General features: G+C 45.5%; 1 protein-coding gene across 1 annotated transcript in view; it reads left to right on the plus strand.

Moving 5' to 3' along the window:
- Positions 1-22582, plus strand: part of CNTN5 (contactin 5) — a 2147338-nt gene that overhangs the window by 1232183 nt on the left and 892573 nt on the right. Inside the window, exon 10 of the mRNA XM_078656993.1 lies at positions 19188-19290. Within this exon, the coding sequence (XP_078513119.1) occupies positions 19188-19290 (103 nt within the window). The remainder of the gene's footprint in view (positions 1-19187; positions 19291-22582) is intronic.

Genomic DNA, 22582 nt, shown 5'->3' on the forward strand with positions numbered 1-22582 from the left:
CTCTTTCCTACGGATATATCTCCTGGTGGATATCAGGGTGAACCATTGAATATCCTGGGATACTTTGAGGCTAACATAGTGTTTTCTACTAGACAGATTTTTGGAAAAGTATATGTATCAGAGTCTGGTCCTGCCATCCTTGGTGGGATACACCAATATGACCTTTGTATTGTTGTGAATCCTCGAGCTGATCCTCAGGTCATGGTAGTCGAAGACACTGAGTTGTTCTCTTTACTTTCCAAATTTAAAAACGTTTTTGGTGAAAGTTTGGGTCGGCTGAAAGGCTATTCACATAAGATAATAATCAAACCTAACTCAATTCCTGTTCAACACAAAGTAAGACGCATTCCCATAATCATTAGGGATGAGGTCAAAAGTCTTCTTGATGACATGTTGAGTTCTGAGGTCATTGAACCTGTGGAAGCCTCCCCTTGGGTTTCGCCCATTGTAGTCACCAAAAAGTCTGACGGCAAGCTCCGTTTCTGTGTCGACCTCAGGTCTCTCAACCATTGTGTTGTAGCTGACACATTCCCTCTACCAAATATATCTGAACTAGTTACCACTCTCAATGGGGCAAAATTTTTCTCGAAATTGGACCTCAGGAGTGCGTATCACCAAATTGACTTACACAAGGACTCCAAATCACTAACAGCTTTCATTACTCCATGGGGTACCTATCAGTTTACTCGCCTACCCTTTGGACTCAAGTCAGCAGCTAGCGTCTTTCAACGCATGGTGTCAAGTATATTTGAAGGTGTGCCCAAAGTAGTCTATTTTCAGGACGACATCCTGATTTATGGTCTCACTGAATCCCAGCACAATTTCACTCTCGGTGTTGTTCTTGAGAAGTTATCAGATGCTGGTCTAACTTTACGCAAAGACAAATGTTTGTTTGGGGTGAGTGAAGTAGACTATCTAGGCTACACCATTACTTCCTCTGGCATAAAACCTAAAAAGAACTTGTGTGAAGCAATACGTTCTGCACCTGCACCGTCTGACAAGGATCAACTGCGGTCCTTTATGGGATTAATAGAATACTATTCAAAGTTTGTACAAAATTTTTCTGATAAAACTGTGTGTATAAGATCTTTGCTTAAACGGGGTGTAGGTTTTTCTTGGGGACCAGAACAAGAGAAGTGCTTTGTAAACATCAAAAATGAGATTTGTGATGCAAAAATGTTGTCTCCCTTTGATGTACACAATAGATCAATAGTCACGGTTGATGCTAGTGCACATGGTTTAGGGGCTATGTTGTCCCAAGTGAGTGGTGGTTCAGAGGTCACCATTGCCTTTGCTTCCAGGACCCTAACCGATACAGAAAAGAACTATTCTGTTATCGAGAGGGAAGCATTAGCTGCTTCATGGGCTGTGGAATACTTCCGCACTTATTTGTGGGGCATGAAATTTACCCTTCGATCTGACCACAAGCCCCTGATCAAGGTCCTATCTCCTGGTGGGGCGGGTAAAGGATCTGCTCGGCTTATGAAGCTAGCAGCTAGGTTACAAGAGTTTCAGTATTCAGTGGAATACATCCCAGGTTGGAGAAACGTCCAAGCTGATTGCCTTTCGAGGTTGTCTATGGATTGGCGTTCCCCTTATAATTCAGTTGTGTCATTGGATTTGGATGATGTGGCTGTGGCCTCACTCGAAGATGCTGTGTTCGTAGGTGAAGGCGTTTTCTCTTCCAGTGACTGGTCTAGAGAGATGTCTGTCGATGCTACTCTTCAGGAGGTCATCAGACTTATAAAATTGGGGTCTAGACGAGAGAGTTCTGTTTCTGCAGCTGTTCGACCTTACATTAAAGTCTTAGATGATCTTTCTATTGTGGGGGATGTTCTTTTTAAAGGTGAGAAATTTGTGCCTCCATTTGGCTTAAGAACCAAATTATTGACTTTGGCACATGAGGGGCACATGGGCCAGACTCTTACCCAAAGACGCCTTAAGGATCATTTCTGGTGGCCTGGGGTTGACTCGCAAGTTGTAGATTGGGTTGAGAAATGCTCTCTATGCAGAGAAGGGGAGAAGCGGTTGAAAACTGGTCCGAAACTGGTGGAGGGTGCACATATTTCTTCCCCAAATTTGCCCTGGCACACCATTGCCCTTGATTTCATTGGTCCAATGGGTGAGTTAGGAGAGAATGACAGGTTTGCTATTGTTGTTATTGATGTTTTTACCAAATGGTTAGTAGTCCATTTTACCAACGAAATCACTGCTTCCAACTCAATCAGGTTTCTTGGTAATCTCTTCAAGGATGAGGGTTTGCCTTCAGTCTTAATCACAGACAATGGTCCGCAACTTACCTCTAAAGACATGCGACTCTTCTTAAAAGATTGTGGTGTTTCTCATCACTTTACCTCTTTATACAACCCACAAGGAAATGCAGTTTGCGAAAGAGCCAACAAGGTTGTCAAGGGTATTATACAGATGGCATCCAGTGGTGGTCACATTGTCAGGAAGATGGTGAACGAAATGTTATGGGCATATCGTACCACCCCTTTGGCTAGTGGGGATTTATCTCCATTTCAGTTAATGAGAGGACGTGATCCTGGTCTGAAGTTATATCCGTCCTGGATGAGGGATGTTGTTACTCTACAGGTGCAGGGTAATGTTCCAGATGATTTCAAAACTGATGTTTTTCAATCCACTTCTTCTCCTTTTCTTGTGGGGGATTTGGTCAAAATCAAATTGGGTAGGTTGCAAAGGGGTTTGTCCAAGTTCAAAGGTCCATTTAAGGTTAAGAAGGTGCTCAATCACTGTGTCATTTTGAATAATGGGGAGTGCTGGAACTTCAGGAGGGTTGCACTTTACAAGAGACAAAAGGATTCTTCCCCATTGGGCTCCTCCTCTTCGTTCCAATTTGATGGTTCTGTGTCCACTCCTTGTACTGATGACTCCCTTACTAGTGGTTATTTGTTAGCCAATGATACTGATGATTATTCGCCTTCAAATGGTGCATCCAATATTTCTCAAGCACAAGACGAACTTATTGTTTCTGGTGGGGGTGATGCGCCAGTTCTTTTGCAGAGTCCTGTTCCTGTTCAAAGTACTTCACTTTCTGTACGTTCTCTTAGGCCTAGACGGCCTCCCACTTACCTGCAAGATTTTATTTGCTAAGTTTTTTTTTCTTTCAAAAAAAAAAAACAGAAAGGAAGAAGATGTGTAGTACATACAGGTTGTTGTTCTAGTCTTTCTAAGGAATTATTATTGTACTGTTCTATATTCCATGTTCCACTTCTAGTTTCTCCTTGTATGTTCCATGTACTGGCAGTTGACTGTTTGTTGCTGCTGTGCGTGGTCTGCTCTTACGCTGTCTCCTACTCTAAATAAAGAAACCTGTAGAAACCACCTCTAGCCTGTGGACATCGTTTACTACAGTCTGCTTACATTGATTGCTCTGTGTTTGAATTCAAAATCAAGCAAATATGTGCTAACTCTCCTAATTTATGGACTATACTACTTATTTTTCACATTCTGTCAGATTGATGGTGAACAATTTTATAAGGCAAATTGCTTTACATGAAACTCTGTTCATGTAAATGTTTCGAGAACATTTTTCGGGCGTTTTAGAGAAAAGTTTGAGTTTTATAGGAGGGTCACAAACCGGAAGGCTCAGGATGAAGTTGGGCCTGCTAGGAGCCCCCAAAGTCAGTTTCTGACAGCCTTTTCATGTCGGACAGACGGCTGTCGGAATCTGACATCGTAATTGGTCGGTCGGAAACGCTGTCCGTTGAGCTATACTAATCGGCTCCATCCAACTCAGATTCTCCAAATACCGATCGGAACTGATTCGGAATGATTAAACAGTTCCCCTTATGATCATGAGCATCGTAAGCGATCGGTCAGAAACAATTCCGACTGAGTCGGGCAGATGGGTTCCGATACAGGCTAGGAGAATCCGACTGTCGGTTGGAGGCTTTCCGACTGACATCGTAATCAGGCCCTTAGTATGATTTTAGATCTGATCTAGGGATGGTCAATTAGTGTTTAAATCTTTATTTAATCATTCACAAATATACCATGGTTAAGAAGGAATGCTTACATGTTGCATTTATGGACCTTAGGTCTGCATTTAACAGGGTCACTAGTAAAAGGTTGTGGAGCATCATGATCTTTCTAGGTATTGAGTGGAATATTGTATATTTTTTGCGACATCTTCGTCAGAATTTATTGGCTTCAGTGAGATATGGGAAGAGAGGTGAGTGACCAGCTTTGTTTAAGGTAAAAAGAGGTGTCCAGCACAGGTCCATTCTTGCTCCTTTTCTTTTTAACCTTTATGTTAACCAACTAGAAAGTATTTTGTGAAGGGTGGCCATGATGCAGCCTATGTGAGATGGCATCCAATTCTTGCACTATTGTATGCAGATGATACAGTTGTAATAGCAAGAACAGCATTATGTCTTCAACATTTTATTAAATCCATTTGTGGCTGTTATGGGTTCTTTGGCTGAGTTCATCAGCTTGAAATAAGGGACCACCTTGCTTTGAATGGATATATTAGAATTCCCTGGCTCTCTTTTGTCAAGAGATCACTTACTGAATTAGGGTGACTGGAAATGTTTAATAATCTAGATAAACTTGTGAAGGCCGACCTGCTTTGGGCAACAAAAGCTTTCATATTTTTATCTAAGTCCATAAGGGAAAGTACAGAGTTTTCTAAATCATCTGTTAGATCTCATGCTTTAATATTAACCTCGCCAACTCTCTAACCCTATTTAAATCTAGGACTGTCTTCTCGTTGTTGTTTCTTATTGACCAGGCTGCGACTTACAATGATGCATCACTTGTTGGTGGTCCCTAAGGGTTGGTATAAGGATTGCTCACCGGAGCTCTGTAATTATGATCTGGTTTCAAAACAAGATCCTATGCACTTTATAATTTTTGCCATTCTTATAGGACCTGCGGGGAAAAAAACTATTATTTCATTTGTTAGAAGATCAGCACTGTATTCCGGTCAATCCCTCCTCGTTGCACTCACAAATGTTATGTTATGTTATGTTATGTACATTTATTACGCGCACAGCTGCTCCAGCGAAGGAGCATCCCGGCGCCCGACAAGATAACAACATAACACAGCTAAAATGGAAGACTAAAGGTACAGCAATTAAGTAAATAGGAAGGTCTTGACGGCCCTACGAAACGAAAAAAGATAGTCAAGGGCACGAATCTTTGAAGGGAGGGAGTTCCACAGGGCCGCAGCACGTACTTGAAATGAGCGGCCGCCGGCACGGCTAAGCTTGAACCGGGGGACTACTGCAAGTTCAAGGTCCGACGAACGTAGGGGGCGGGCCGGAACATAAGGAGACAAAAGATTCAAAAGAATCTGGGCGGGGGAGCCCTTGAGGATCTTATATGCCAGACATAGCACTTTGAAGTGGATCCTCTGCTTAATCGGCAGCCAATGGAGAGAGCGCAAAGTATTGGCAGTGGGGAGGCGCTAGGGGGCGCACAGCGGGATGGCTGATTAATAACACAGCTCCGCCGGACGGCTCGATCAACGCTGTCTGGGCCGGTCGTAGCCCGCCCCCGGATGCCGCGGACCGCAGGATAAGCAACATGAACCTCCACAGCGGAAAATGACGTGATGGGTTGCCCAATGCGACCGATATTACACTAAAAACCAACGTTGTGATCATTACAGCTCGGAGCGCGCAGGTAAAATGGCGGACGCCACTGACGGTACCTGATAATGTCTTGATAATCCTTAGCGCCCTGATCCCTTTGCCGACTTCTAGAGGCTGATTTCGGATGCGCTCCGACCTCCGATGCGACCGACGGAGGAAATCTGCTGCGCGCAATATTTGCAGGTATTGTTCAAACGCTGGCCGGCTCCTTTAAAAAATACCCGATCGCTGACAAACAAAATGGCGGCGCCCACCGGGACTTTGAAGGCTGAGGCCGACTGCACCGGGATTAACGAGGTGGGAGCCTAGTATCAACGTGCTACAAACGGAGAGTGCCCAAAACGACGGGTGAAACCCGAACACATCTTTGCGGTGTGCATGCATCGTGCTGAGAAGCAAAATACACCTAAACGCGGGTGACTCGACCCCTCCTCCACACGTGGGCTACACATTTGCACGGAGCCGATCTCCACAGGACTGGGACCGGCCCCAACACATCTGCTCTCACTAGGAACACAGACCACATCCTGACGTGTTCAACTGCTCGAGACGATACGACCGCACAGAATCACTTGTACACCTGCGTGCTGATGCCAGCTGCCTAGAGTAACCATTGCAGAGACTGCGGTGGTTCCAATTGGGACACTCGCGACCCCACCGCTGCGGACTGCCCTTACACGTAACATAAGAGACGACCACCTTCCAGCGTGTGGGAGTAAGAGAACGCAAACACGAGAGAGCCTGCTGCCACACCAGCCCGCGACTGACGACCCTGCAGGACTACGATTCGCATCACCACAGGCTGAGATACTCGCGCCGTCACCAGTAAGGACTCTGCACAAGGTACAAAATTACCAGTATCAGGCAGTAAGATCACTTCAGCCCAGCGTCTGGCCGGCGAAAGTGGTGTGGAGGGGAGAGCTGGCGACCCCCTGGACGGAGGGGGGCCCCGTGATTGCCACAGCTGAACCACGGAAGACGATCTCAGCCAGGACTACCAGATCCGTGCGACAACAAGCGGAAGGACGGTCGTCTGGACACCCTACAATGGGGAAGCCAGATAAGCAACAACAAAAGATTTCGTTTGAGAATAAAAAAACGCCGAAACCCGCTAGACCATGCGGAAGCAAGGATCTCATCGGTGGAGGATGAAGCGCATGCCACAACAAGCAAATGCACAGGCATGGAACGGGTCCTGGAAGTGATCAAGGCAAAGGAAGAGGAGTTGGAAGCGCGCTCCAGACGGAACAATGTACGCATTGCGGGTCTGCCAGAATCGACCAACACTGGCAAGATGGAAATATACATAGAACAACTGTGCAGGGACATCTTTGGCACGGAGGCCCTATCCCAAATATTCATTATCGAGAGAGCCCACCGATCCCTGGCGCCCAAGCCAAAACCAGGAGCGGCGCCACGTCCGATCGTAGCGAGGATACTAAATTATCGGGACAGAGACACTATACTGAGGCTGGCACGCGAGAAAGGGAAGATCACGCACCAAGGGAACACTCTGGAGTTCTACCCTGATCATACATTAGCGGTTCAACAAGCAAGGAAAGAATTCGCAACGGTGAAGGCGAAACTACGAGATCTTAACGTGAGATACTCCATGCTGTATCCTGCGAGACTACGGGTCACATGGGAGGAGAAGGCGGTGGTGTTGGCGACCCCAAAAGCAGCTCAAGATTTCGTGAAGAAGATTATACAGCACAACAGACAACGCGCCCGGGACGCCCAACAGGAGGATTCAGATGGTGCTGAATAAGTCAGTGAGTGGAACTTAGCAGACTTATGGTAAGACGTACCTCTTTTTGTATTTTGGTTTTGCCCCACAATGTACTGCACACACGGCCCTGGGTGGCGAGGGAGAACAATTGACGAACTCTCACTGACACGAACAGACACTGCCTTGTGATCCACGGACCGTGGGATTGTCGGGGCCCAACACCATGGGACATACTCTGGATGGTGATGTCTTGGGGACAATAACATAACCTCCACGAGCCAGAATCTCTTAAGGCACTGGAGAAACCGGAGATAATTGTGCGGGACATCACCTACAAACTCTTTACCTATGTTGGGAGCCGTGCACACCCCTACATTGTAGCTCTGGTGGGGGCCGCAGTCTTTCCTTCACTCCTTGGCTCAGGTGGCGTGACAACGCATGCTTGCTCAGGGACATATGTGTGAGCATTATTTTGGAGCCAGGAGGTGGCGCGGGCCTATGAGAGTACTGACGACATGACTACTTGTGGCAGGCACGACAGGAAGTGCAGCAGTAAAACAGACTTATTCGAAGGAAGACTGCATAATGTGAATCCACGTGTTTTGCAGGTTGCAATGTTGTTGCGGGGTTGTGGCGGGTGGGGGCGGGGGGACCGCGGAGACACATCCATCAAACATGGTTAACCCACTCTGTAGGAGAGACGTCCACGCCCGTTGGCTTGGGCGCTGAGCTGTGCCCCAGGCGGACCTCCCAAGGGTATTCCCCATACTAGTTTGCTCGTTATTGCCCTGGTTATGGGCGGATATTCTGGGGATCAATGGCTTCGGCAGGTTGGGGTTGCTGGAGTGGGTGGGGGGTGGGAGGGTAAGGGTACTGTTTATGTTCTGAGATCAAGGGCTGCTGAATTTGATGTGTTGATTAACATGTTTAGGCGGAGCAAAGCCGGGATCATTATCACTGGGAGTATTGGCAGGGTCCAAGCTGACTACCAATCGTTCACATACATATTGCTATGGCCTTATCGATGACCACCAACACAGTAAATGGCAGGGACACGCACCTAAACTTTCTGACGTGGAATATTAGAGGTCTCACGCATCCACGCAAAATTAGACAAGTGTTCGCCTATCTGAATAGATGGCATATTGACATAGCATTGATACAGGAGACCCACACTGCACCGCATACGCAACAACACATGGGTAAACGCTGGGCTGAAGCAAGCTACACTGCCACGTACTCATCGTACTCGAGGGGGGTGCTCACCCTGGTCAAGATGGGAGTGAACTTTAAGACACACCGAGTGATACAGGACCCTAATGGGAGATATGTAGTGATCTCCGGCACTTTACGGGGACAAGGCCTTACGCTTGTAAATATATATGGCCCAAATACGGACTCACCAGACTTCGTTCAGGAAATATGGGGGCATTTACAAACATTCACTAACACCAATATTCTATGCGGGGGAGACTGGAATGTCACACTGATGGATGGGGTTGATAGGTCCCAGTGCTTAATTTGTAAAATATGAAGTCCAGGTGCTCAAATGTTTGTCGGAGGCCACACCCATTTCCCTGGCTCCACCCACTTCCTTCACTAGCTCCACCCACTTCCTATATTAGCTCCACCCACACCCTCAACTGGCCCCCAAGCCATAAACCTTAAAAATGGCATACATGTCCTCAGGCCAGAACACATGGAAATGTTACACATAAGCACCCATGCCAAAAACCATGGAAATGCCACACATAAGCAAGCACCCAAGCCATAAACCGTGGAATGTCACACTTAAGCCCTCAGGCCAGAAAGCATGGAAATGTCACACATAAGCAAGCACCCACGCCATAAACCGTGGAAATGTCACACTTAAGCCCTTAGACCAGAAAGCATGGAAATGTCACACATAAGCACCCATGCCAGAAAGCGTGCCATAATCCATGGCAATGTCACACATAAGCATCCAGGCCAGGACTAGGCCAAAAACTGTGGAAATGGCATACAAACATCCATGCTCCAGGCCATAAACCATGGAAATGTCACATATAGGCCTCCAGCCGGGGTGTGTTGTTGACTTCCAGCCACAATAAACTGACCCCCCCCCCCCCGCTGTCCACCATCCATTTGCAGTATTATCAAAAAAGCAGCCTTTGCTTAGCTTCTAGATTCTTTTAACATTCGGCCTCTCCTGCTCAACTACAAATCAGGTTTCAGATTGGGCTGCACCACTGAAGCCAGTCTCTTCACAAATCCCAGAAGATGCCCTCTTGACCACAGGTAAGGATAACTGCTGCCTCCAAAACTTCAGGAACTATCTGTCACCGTTAACTGTGTTGACCATCCCGCTCTCATACCTTGAAGCAGGAAGGGGATTGGCTGCCAGCGCCCTCCACTGGTTTTATCCAACCAACACCAGGTTGTTCGCATGTGCGCATCAATAACCCAGAAGCATCCACTGCCTGAGTGCAGGGTCACTCAGAGGTCTGTCAGGTCTCCATTCATCTCCAAACTTTACATGGAGACTCTTGGAACACTACTCAGTGATCAAAACATCAACATTTACTAATAAACTGATTGACAGGATGTTTTGACTTGAAAGGGGTGAAAGGGGAGGTGCACGTACGAAGTTTCTGTGAGTGTGGCGAGTGAGTGTGATATTTGTTTGGTGAAGAGGTGGTGTTTATTTAGAGCGAAAGTGTGGTTATTCTTATCCTTCCTTTGCTTCCATTGAATTGTGTATGTTCTTAGAACCCTTTCTCCATTCCATGTTCCACCTTATATATATGCCCGCATAGAATGTTACGGTGAGATGCTACACTCTTCTCAGGGAGTCTACTTATACTTCTGCAGGTTGGCAATAAAGACGTATGCCCAGCTTCGGTGTTTCCTGTGATTCAATAACTGAGGAGAACACCGCAAAAAGGATGACCAAAGTAAAAAACCTGCCTCCAGATCATTGTCTCTTCAGCACTGGTGAAGTTGACAACAAAATGAGTATCTTCGTTTTTTTTCTTGGCCCAGGCATCTATGTTAGATTCCAGATAGCTCCCACCCAAGATAAAACTCCCAAAAACAGAATGGCTGATCGCTCGCCGTTTAAGTCAGACGTTTGTGTTAGGACTAGTTGGAAATGAAATTAATAAACCCGGCCTCACACTTTCCAGGTTGCTGTTCCCAGCCAAAAAAAGAAGAGAACGTGGGTGCGCTGCTAAATGTATTCAGCATAGCTCATTTGGGACGGCTGGATCCCACTCATTTCTACCATTGGTTGGCTGTCCGCAAGCTGCCCTCAGCTCAGTAGCTTTAAAATTACAAGCACTGTCCGTAATATGAACATTTAAGGAAAGAGGCAATAGTACGAAATCACAGTCCATGTAAATAACGGAAAGGTTATCATCCTGTTGTAAAAGCTCTACAAACGTGATGCTAAATCGCTAGGCATCAGTAACAATATAAATATACAAATCAGAAACATCAATTCTAAGCAAATCGACAGAATAAACTCGAATCGCAGGTAAAAAATCAGTGAACTATACTTTTTTCTAGGTGAACAGATCAGGAGCATGTACCCACCTAACAGACTTCCCTCACCCACCCCAAAATACATTCACCACCATTAACTTCATAGTGATCCCCGTCACAAACACTCACTGAATGTGTCCTTTGTTTGATTACGTGGGTATGCTGTTGCTATGAGTGTGGAATTTGTTTGGTGATTACAAGTAGTGCACTTTCTCTGAGTGCAGCTCGTTTCCGTTTACAGGGGCGTCCTTGCTGTTTGTGACACTGTTTGTTCAACAGGGGTTGTGAAGACGAGGGTCGTTCACTTACTGTGACTATAAATGTTTGATAAACACAGGGTAGTTCATTTACTCTGTGATATTTTTTAAGGGTTTTCTTTTTCAGAATGGCACTTTTCTAACTACACTAGCTCATCGCCCGAGGGCATGTGTTCCCCAGCCAAGCCGAACAAAAAGAAAACCTTCCAGAAGAAAGTGAAAGAAAAACACAAAACCCAGGAAAGAAAACATGACTTGAAATAAAAGCGTGAAATGACAAACGAAACTTTCAGAAAACCAAAACCAAAGATTATTTACCTTATTCTTCCTCGTCTGCTTTGCCCCCTCCTTTGGAAGAAACCAGTCCCTGCCCTGGTAAGACTCGTGGAGGCGGTCACGTCACCTCCAGGCCTCCTGTCCCAGATTTATGGAGTCAGTCAGCTTGAGTTCCTTTGCTCTGCCAGTTGCCGCCTCAAGCCCCGACATTATTTGGTATTTTTTTGGGCTGTGTATGGATGGCTCTTTGTGAATATGCCCCAGACCTATCTTTCCTCCTACTCTCCTTGTAGTACCCAAACGCTGCCTTCTTTCCAAACTTCCTGCGCTGGCAACAGGACTGGAGGTGATGTCCCCCCCACCCCGCGCCTTGGGCAGACTTTGCATTTCATCCCGCCTCAGCGTCGCCGCGGGCATCAGAACAGGATACATTGTATCAGCTGCAATCACCACAAGCCTGCAGGAGCAGTGCGTGCTGTTAGACTGACATGTAATTTATGACGAGTCAGGGGCTCCGGCATTTTCTGAGTGTGAGAGTGTGCCTCATAAAGCGGGCTGCTGCTGCGGCATGCAATTTGTTCTATTTGACATACAATTGCGTGCAATATGAGCTCTTCACCGGGGAAACCTGGGTGAATTTAGTGAACAGCCTTATCCCGAGTAGACCCGGCCCTGAAAATGAAGTGCCAGTGCTTAGCACCGGAAAGCACCGGCACAAATTAAGCACTGATAGGTCCTCACACTCTGTTGAACAACACCGACAAGCAAGGGCCAAGCTGTTGCATATGATACAAGACATCTCCCTCACGGATATATGGAGACAGAGGAATGCCGATGACCCGGGAGCCACTCACATCTCAGCAATACACAATAGCTGGTCGCGCTTGGACTACTGGCTGGGCACGAATAACATTGCCTTATGGACATCAGAGATGAAAATCTTGCCTCGCCCCTTATCGGATCATAACCCAGTGCTTTTACAGCTATTAATCCCACAGTACACTCCACCTCCATACCACTGGCGCTTCAACTCCCGTGCACTGACTGACACGATATATGACGACACTATTACAAAGGCGATCAAAGAGTATTTCCTTATAAACGGACCAGTGGTAGAAGATCCGATACTCCTGTGGGAGGCTTTCAAAGCCACTATAAGAGGGGTCTGCATGACAACCACTATCGGCGGTTTAAAAGACATACGACATCAGATAGAACGCTGTGAGAAACGCATGAGAGTACTTGAGACGGCATTCGAGGCTACACTCGACACAGGCTTACTGACTGAGTTGCGACACACACATTCCGAACATCAGCAGTTCATTGACGACAAAATAAAATATCTGGACCGTAGAATCACTGCTAGAACATTTGGCGAGGGCGGACGGCCAGGCAGGGTATTAGCCCATAAAATATGCGAGGGCAAAAGCCACTCGGCTGTACTAAAGATTCAATCGTCAGCAGGCGAGACACACACGCATGCGGTGGGTATATTACACAGTTTTGTGGACGCGTATTCGTCATTATACAAATCGCAACAAATTGCCTCCAAAGACGATATTTTCCAATATTTGGATGATGTGGCGATCGGGTGGCTATCAGACGGACATAGGAAATACCTAGTGAGACCAATCTCAGCCGAAGAGGTGACTGACGTAATTAAATCTCTCCCCAACGGTAAAGCGCCGGGACCAGACGGGTACACCAATGAATTCTACAAACACTATGTAGACCTACTTGCCCCGCACATAGTCGACATGTTTGGGGCGGCATTCGAACAGAAAGAGCTACCTCCCACGCTACGAGAGGCGGTAATAATAGCTCTTCTCAAACCCGCCAAGGACCCGGAGAAATGCGATTCCTATAGACCGCTATCGCTCATAAACAGTGACTCCAAAATACTCGCGAAATTACTAGCAATCCGGCTGACTCCCTTGATGACTAAATTGGTTCTACTGGACCAGGCAGGGTTCATCCCCACTAGATCAACCTCACACAACACCCGGTCGTTATTTGCTTTATCCGACTACCTACAACCCACTACAAAGGCGGCAGCAGTACTGCTCGATGCCGCCAAGGCTTTTGACTCAATAGAATGGGGTTATTTGATAGCAGTATTGCAGAGGATGGGCTTCCCTAAAAGATTTATCCAATGGGTCACGTTACTATACACCAAACCATGTGCCAGGGTGCGCATAAATGGCTATGTCTCTAACAGTTTTGCAATTGAAAGGGGCACCAGACAGGGGTGCCCACTATCTCCCTTGCTGTTCGCCCTTGCGCTCGAGCCTTTAGCCTGCATAATTAGGCAAAACTATAAACTATCAGCCCTGCGGTTCACTTCCAGACCTCTTCACATATCTCTCTATGCCGACGATATGCTCTTATACGTCCGCGACCCAGAAACACATCTAAATGAAATATTGAGAGAATATATCAGATTCGGTGGACACTCGGGCCTAACCATAAACTGGGCTAAGTCCTCAATTATTCCGCTAACAGACACGACGTCCCCGTTCGCGACGGAATACCCGTTGGAATGGCAAGAGGAACCCATACGCTATTTAGGGGTGATGTATCACAGAGATCCGGTGGAGGTGATTCGGTCCAACTATGGTGCAGTAATTTCCAAGCTAGAGGATAAGGTACGGAGGTGGATTCAGTTACCACTGTCCCTCGCGGACCGCATAGCGGTAGTAAAGATGAACATATTGCCTAAGCTGCTGTACCTTTTTAATAATATCCCCATTACACCCCCAGCGGAGGTCTTTCGCCGTATTAAAACATTGGTACTAAACCTCATATGGGCAGGCAAGCAGGCCCGTATCGACCTCCAGACGCTTAGCCTTCCTTATGTACGCGGTGGTTTTGGCGTTCCGGATTTTTTACTGTACTACCTATGCGCACAGGCACAATACTCTGCCTACTGGTATCATGACATTCCATATCTCACCCACACTGCCATTGAAAAAGAAGACGCTGCACCAATACCTCTAACGGCAATTATTTCCCACGTTAGACGACCACTGCATACACGGGACATCAACTCAGTAGACACTACAGTTAAGGCTTGGCAGAAACTAGCACACCTAACACATAAAACACCGTTATATGCACCTGCAATGCCACTACACCATCATCAGGCGCTGTCAGTTACCGGGGAGGAAGTGGGCATGCAACTACTGCGCAGTGCGGGGTTTGACAAAATGGGAGATTTGTTTGCTGAGGGCGAGTTTCTGGAAGTCACAGACCTTACATATATCCAGAATAAATCACCCATGTTTCACTTCACATATCACAGATTGAAGAGGGCGTTAAAAGACCACTACCCTTTGTTCCCATCGGAGCCTGAAAGTCTGAACGCCCTACAACTACTCATTACCACGACAGACATGACTCACATGGTGTCCAGACTATACTCCACAGCACAGAAGGAACTACCGCATGATACCGTGAGGGCCAAAGCGCGTTGGGATAAGGTATTGATAGAACCCTTGACGGACCATGAATGGACGCAAACGTGCGCACTAACGCAGATCCTTACCCCGAATGGTAACCTCAAGATCATACATTATAAATTCCTACACCAGGCGTATTATACACCTGCACGGATGTGCAAATTCGGGGATAGGGTTGAAGATAAATGCATACGATGCGGTAGTGATAGCGCAGATTTCTCACACTTAGCATGGGGCTGCGTAAAAGTGCAGAAATACTGGATAGACGTGACTAACACCCTCTCAGTTATGCTGGGTTCAGAAGTGGACTGCTAGATTCAGGTTTGCCTTTTAGGCCTCATACCACACCTTAAATCCTCTAGACGGAAGTTCTGTGCGGTGTCACTACTTTTGGCCAAAAGACAAGTAGCTCAATGCTGGCACAGTAGAAAGGTTCCTAACCTGACTAGATGGCTACAGGACTTGTCAAGCTGCAGAGATAAGATTTTAACGTACGAGGAAACTTTGCCAGTAAAATCGTGCTATCTAACGGACTATTTGCTAACACTGCCTGATACAGAAGAAGAGGGCTCATAAAGCCCAATTCTTTTGCTGACATTTGCTAATGTATTACTGAGATGCCCGGTACGTTTCGCTGTGAAACGACAATGCCAATATCCCTCGATCCACTTGGATTGTGGGCACAGTTGCACACCTTATGAAGTACGCTATAGAGAGATCTCTTCCTTTTCAGGTTATGGTTAAGTTCTTTACCTTTAGTTACATAGGGAAAGGTATGAGTTATAAAATGTAACACCACAAATGTAATTGTTGTTTACATGCACAAAGTTTTAACCGATGACGTAAATAACGAATGTTAGTATTCATGTACGAAAGTATAATAAACTTAAGTCACGTTTATGATGCGTTGAGGCCGGCCCCAGGGTTGTAGGCCGTCACTGCTGTACTTTTGTAAAGATCAATAAAGGTTTTGCAAAAAAAAAAAAAAAGTATTGGCAGTGGAACACAACTTGGGGAGGCCCACCACCGCTCTAGCGGCCGCGTTCTGCACACGTTGTACACGCGTGATTTCGGCCTGGTTAATCCCCACCAAGATGAAGCTGGCATAGTCAAGCCGAGAAATCACCGTCGCCTGCACCACGAGTTGCCTGGTCGATGCGTCAAAGAATTTTAACACAGGTCTTAGGCCACGCAGGATACCGAAACAGCATGCAGCAGTTCTCTTTGTGTGGCAGACAAAGCTAAGGGCCGGATCTAACCACACCCCGAGATTTTTTATCTCCGAAACCGGGGTCGGGGTGGGACCAAGCTCTGAGGGCCACCACATATCACCCCAGAGTTCCGCTTGTTTGCCGATGATCATGATTTCCGTTTTTTTTTGCGTTCAACTGGAGACAGTTGGAATTCATCCAGCTGGCAACCGCCCGAAGTCCATTCTGGAATCTTGGGGCATCCAAATCAGAATCCCCGCTGAGTGTGACCGCCAGCTGAGTGTCGTCAGCGTATGACACCATGGTCATACCCCACTGCTTGACGACATCCGCCAGCGGCCTCATGTAGAGATTGAACAACGTGGGGCTCAGCGAAGATCCCTGAGGGACCCCAAGATCCAGAGGGTAAGATTTTGACTGATGGGGCGGAACGGCCACGCAAAAAGATCAATCAGCAAGAAAAGAGCGGAACCACTGAAGCGCAGGACCAACGACGCCAGCTTCCTCCAGGCGCTGCAAAAGAATCCTGTGCGAGACAGTGTCAAAGGCGGCGCTAAGATCTAATAAAACAAGCGCCGCCGTTTGACCTGAGTCTAGCACAGTGCGCAGGTGTTCCACTATGAATAGGAGGGCCGTTTCCGTGCTGTGCCCAGCACGGAAACCGTTCTGCGTGGCGTCCAAGATGTTGGCCCGCGTAAGATGGGCTGAGAGAGCAATGTTCACGTGCGCCTCCGCTACTTTTGCCGGCCACGGAAGAAGCGATATTGGACGATAGTTCTCAGGTTTTCCAGAGACGGCTTCTTCAGGATGGGCATGACCACGGCCTGTTTCCACTTGGCGGGAACCACACCTGATGCAAGCGAGATATTGATCAAGAAACAAACCGGCAGAAGGTCGAAAAATGCCGGATCTCTAAAAAAAAGCCGGTCTTAAAGGGTCTGCCGGAGACCCAGACTTAACTTGCTGAGCTAGTATCTTGAAGCTTTCAGGTGGAAGGCAGGGAAGAGAGTGTAAAACATCCTGCACCGGTGGGCTCAAAAGCCCACCACCAAGGGGCATAGCCGTGGGGAAGGCTCGGTAGATGGCTTGGACTTTTCCAAGAAAAAAGGCCGCCAGAGTTTCGCAATGTGAAGTAGAACACATTGCATTCACAGAGGCCTTTTTTGCCACCAGCTCTTTGAGAGCCTTGAAAATAGTTTTAGATGGATTAATATAATTGCGGAATTCAAAAGCATAGAATGCCGCACGGGCACTACAGACAGCGCGGTAGTAGGATTTAATGGTGGCCGAGTACAGTGCTTTTTTGCTGGTGTCGTAGGTTTTACGCCACTCTCAGCACGTCTACACATACTTTTCAACGCTCGCAGAGAGCCATCATACCAAGGACTGGGGTCCCTTGCTCTGCATTTACTCAAAGTCACCGGAATAAGAGAGTCAAGGGCCCGGGTGACCCATTCACAGAAACGTCATAGCCCGTCTCCACAGTGTCTAGTGGGCCCAACGGGTCCTCAGACACAAGGCGATGAAAATCCTCAGATTTTAATTCATTCCAGTGACGTCTAGGTACAGCTCGGGCCGTGGGTTTGAGAGGACACTCATACAATGGGCACTGGATCGTCACTAAGAAATGATCCGTCCAGGCCAAAGGAGAAGGGGTAAGAACCCTTGCCTCTACTAGATTCGTGAAGAAAGGATCTAGAGTGTGTCCACCTACATGTGTGGGACACGTGATCAATTGAGACAATTGAAAGGCCTCGAGATCGGCCAAGGTGCTGCTCACGGTAGGCGCACTCGGATTGTCGAAGTGGAGATTCATATCCCCAAGAATGCTTTTAGATCAGACACCTGCTTCCATGTGGCATGTATTTTTCAGCTGGCACTGTTAAATTGAGGAACTCGAATGATTTGCTATGATGATGTATGGATTTTATTTATGTATCTAATTATATTTTACAGAAAATAATTGGTTTACTGATTACTTTTATTGATGCTGTATTTTATTGTCATGAAATTATTTTATATATTATGGTTAAATTAAAAACTGAATAAAGGAAGTTGATTAATTGACTGTGGACAACTGGTGAATGTGCCCATTATTGGTGAATATTACTTTACCTTTACTAGGGTTCTATAATTCCATTTTTGTGATTGTTTGCCTTTTCTTTCAGGACTCTGCTAATGTCCCCATTGGTTTACTTATGAAATATTATACAGTGTATATAGTCAAAGGCCCCATTTCAGTACAATGTTACTTTATATTACTTCGTTTTTTGCAGATTGAGTTTTGTGTACTTTCTGTCATTGAAATTCTATGTACACCATAAAAATATTTATAGAGCCGAAGGTTATTATTGCAGCGTGGTGTGTCAACAGCTCTGACTGGATATTGACATCACTTTTGCAACTATGATAGCACCCTATAATACTTTCCATAAGCCGTGTCTTGACTGCTGTTTCCCGTCTTCCTAGAGATTCAAGGAGATTTAGCGAATTCACCTTTGTGTTGCAGAAGCATTACTAGCCTTAGCATTCTCACGTGGAGCCTGCTTGGTGGGCCGTGCTGATAGTCACCCCTGTGAAACAATGGTGTAAAGTCCTGCCCACGTATTGTATTCATTCTGATTAACAGAGTACACCAGATAACAAAATGGTGCTTTTCTAAGAAAACTACAAAAAAGCGAAAGCTAAATGGAAAGCTGTGAAAAATAATGTTTGTTGTTCATTGCGCTTGGAATACAGCCTACACAACATTCACATTTTTAAATAGCACAAATTGGAAAAAAATGAAAAATTGCTTCTACAACCTCTCTCAATAAGAAACACGTTTCTGTATGGCGCGAGAACACCAATGAATAAAACATTTGCCCGTTTACTGTATAAATAATGTGTTCTTTTCTGTAACAATAATAATGTAATCAAACACTTGAAATGATGCGTGGGATTCGAGCTGAACAAGGAGGGATAATGTACACAGCTGCTTGAGTTTTTCTCTCTGGCTTCGTGAATCTGTCGCTATTAGCAAGTCTGCCGCAGTGGCTTAAGTAATCATTTTGATTGGAATGGAAAGCAGTGACAGTCATTATATCTCTAAAGGCCATTCTTTTATTTCCCAGGTGTGATGGGCGAATACGAGCCGAAAATTGAGGTCCATTTTTCTTACACTCTCTCTGCTGCTAAGGGAAGCAATGTCAAGATGGAGTGCTTTGCACTTGGCAAGTAAGTACATATTCTTTCAAAATTAGACACCGTTGTTTATTAAAATGTGACATGCTATTTCTATATCTGTTACTTTGCTGGAATTCAATTTAACATATCCATCTCAGAGGATCCTACAAGGCGGACATGCGACAATTGAATACCCATTGTGGACAGTGATAGATTCAATCACAAATACCGCACTTTGGCATTAAAAGTAAACTTTTCAAGGAGCTATGAATACTGCTGCTGTTTTTTTTCTTTGTAAATGTTTGATTATATTACGAGTATTTCTTCAATGCAGTCATATGATTTATTATTGCAAGATAGTATGGCGCTCATACAATATTCAAATATTATATAACCTTGGTAACCCAGTTCTGAACTAGTACCGTCGATGACATCTTAGATACTCCACCAGGGTAAAAAACACACAATATCATAATGTGTACACATTCTGCCTTTGATGGGGATTGTCCCTCTTTCTGAGGCCGTGGTCTCACCCCCTCAACATTAAAGAATCAACCAACCTATTGCAATTTAGTAAAACCCTTAAACGTGGTTCTTTACCCAATTAAATGTCCCTATTAAATCTCTCAGCGTACCTTTCTTTCAAGGCAGCGCCATGACAGCCTGGGGTATTTGAGAGCTATATAAAACCAAATAACATAACATACATCTGCTGTTCCTACACTCAGAAACAGCACTAATGTTGCTGCCTTACACCGAAGCCCTTTCTGACACTATCCCTATTAGTGTACTCTCCCCATTAGTGTGATGTCGCCCCAGGTGGGCTCTTGACTAGCAAGTGCCTCTCATTTAAGGAAAAATCAATAATTTTTTTGTTAGCAGAAACACACCTCACAGGTTAAAAACCGAGAGTTAAATCCCATACTCCTGAGTCAACTCATATCGGTTCAACGTGTTTCAGCAGATACACACCTAGGGCTTTTATGAGGTCAATATGAGTAACGGTTCTCTAGTGGTTTAATAGTTTAGGTAGGCACCTTGTGTGTATTTTTAAGAAAACACTATCTGAACAAAAGATATAAAATACAAATCTTTAACATGGCATTACATCTTAGAGACAACTATAGTTAGATTGAGTACTAAATGTATTAGCAATGGACGCCAGCCTATGCTCATCTTTGATAAATCTCAAGTCATATACATGCCAGAGAGAGAGTGAGTGGGAGAATGAGCTATCTAGTCTACGCCAACCATCCTGGAGACCAGACAAGATGAATAACTTAAAATTAAGCATTCTGTGAGCAACATCCATGTTATCAACTCTAACATTGCTAATCTTCCCTTGGCAATCGATTCTTTTTTTTGTGTTTTACGTTTTATTGTGATAAATGATTGTTATGGTTTTAATTACCTAACCCCTTCGCTGCGGCGGCAATTCCGCCGCAGTGCTAGGGGGGTGGGGGGCCGCGCGGCGCTCCCATGCTCGTGACGGAACCGCTCTGTCACGAGCCTCGGGTGCGCTGTGCTTATGACAGAGCAGTTCCGTCACGGCCCCGCCCGCTCAATAGAACGTCCAGCGCAGGCGCGGAATCCGCGCAGGGGCGCCGAGCGGGCCGTGACGGAACCGCTCCATCATCAGCACAGCGCGTCCGTGGCTGGTGACAGAGCGGTTCCGTCACCAGCATGGGAGGGGCTAAACAATAAATTTGGACAATGGACTTAACTCTAGGATTGCGCTCAGTACTCAAATCTACGTGTAAACATCTTCCACATGTTGGCAATACGAAAGGGAACATAGTACCGCAATAACCATTTGTAACATTTGACCGCAAAGTATGCAGTTAATGCCATACATGTACGTAACATGCAAAGAGGAAACAAGCTACTTGTCAGAGCAACAATACACATGGGCTACTAACTATATGATGCCAGTGGTGGATTCCAGCCATCCTAGATAAAGTGAGGAATTGCAACATGATCAGGAAGGAGTGTGATCATAATTCGCCCTCTTATGTATGGCCATCATGGTGACCTATGTGCTCAGATTGAATATAAAGTATTCCTTTTATCCAATAAACCAAACAATCAGCAAAAGATTGGTATACAGTTTTACCTTAGGTGAGTACCCCTTCCTAATAATAAGCACACTGATTGGGACAGTGTCACATGGAGCTTCAGTATAAGGTGGCAACACCAGCTTAGTTTTTGGTTGCAGGGGCAGCAGGAGTCAGAGAGAGGTGTAGACCCTATAAGGACAGTGTGCATGCATTATGTTATTGCATATTGTTCAAGTGGTGAAAGTACCAATGATGGCACTGTGGTGACTCCTGTTCAATATTGCACGCAGGTGAGGATATCAGGTTTCTTGCAGTGGTACTTCTTTTTCTTCTTACTTTGTATTGTTTGTTCCACTCGTTATGCCCTATTCTGCCTCTGTTTTTAAATACTCAAGCTCTTTTTATTATTTTTCTTTTTATTATTTTTTTTACTTCATGGGGACCATTTAAAATGATGACACCATCTCTAGAGATTAAATAAATCTCGATAAATCAAAAATCATGAGCATATGATTAAATACCGAGCCCAGAGAGCACCTGGATATAGTTTCCCCTTTTTGATGGGCTAGGTATAAGGTAAGACATCTATTGACATTCTAAGCTCCTATGATTCAAAGACCATATAAGGCAAATTTCCCATCTTTAATTGCAGATGTAAAAAAGAGGTTCAAAATGTATCCGCCTTCATTTAGATAAGGTGGCTGATTTAAAAATAATGTTCTTTTTAGGTACCGTATTTTTTCAGTGTATTTCAAGAGGTAATACCCATACAATAGTTTGCAACATTCATTGAGGTTGTGGCTCATTCATATGAGGTCGTAGGAATCGAAGGGTTTCAAGAATATGAATGTAGGCTAGTAGGTCAAAGTGTGGTTTTAGTCCTACAAACATAGAAAATTAGTATATTTCGGGTCAATGAAGGATAGCTTTTAATACCCACTGTAAAACATTAGTCCCAAATAGGATATCTAGCCAATACAGACCTGATGAACCCTGTGTGTTGGAAATTCCCTGCTGACTTATGGGCCTATGTGATGACCTCTTAAGAAAAACCTGGATCACCATCTTTCGCTCCCGATTCACACCTGCGTATCACAACCTGGGTTGCAGGCTAGCACTGGTTGGTTGGCATATTACAGATGTTTAAGACCAGCACAAAGCCCACTTTTCTGTTAGCATAGAGCTGGACTGAGAGATTTAACACTTTTGGAGCGACTTTGTCTTATAAATCTTCTAGGGGCCGTATCCCAAACATGACTATTCAGAGTCCGCTGAAATGCCTTGTT

This window comes from Lissotriton helveticus, chromosome 8, assembly GCF_964261635.1.
Source record: "Lissotriton helveticus chromosome 8, aLisHel1.1, whole genome shotgun sequence".
NCBI classification, from domain to species: Eukaryota; Metazoa; Chordata; class Amphibia; order Caudata; family Salamandridae; genus Lissotriton; species Lissotriton helveticus.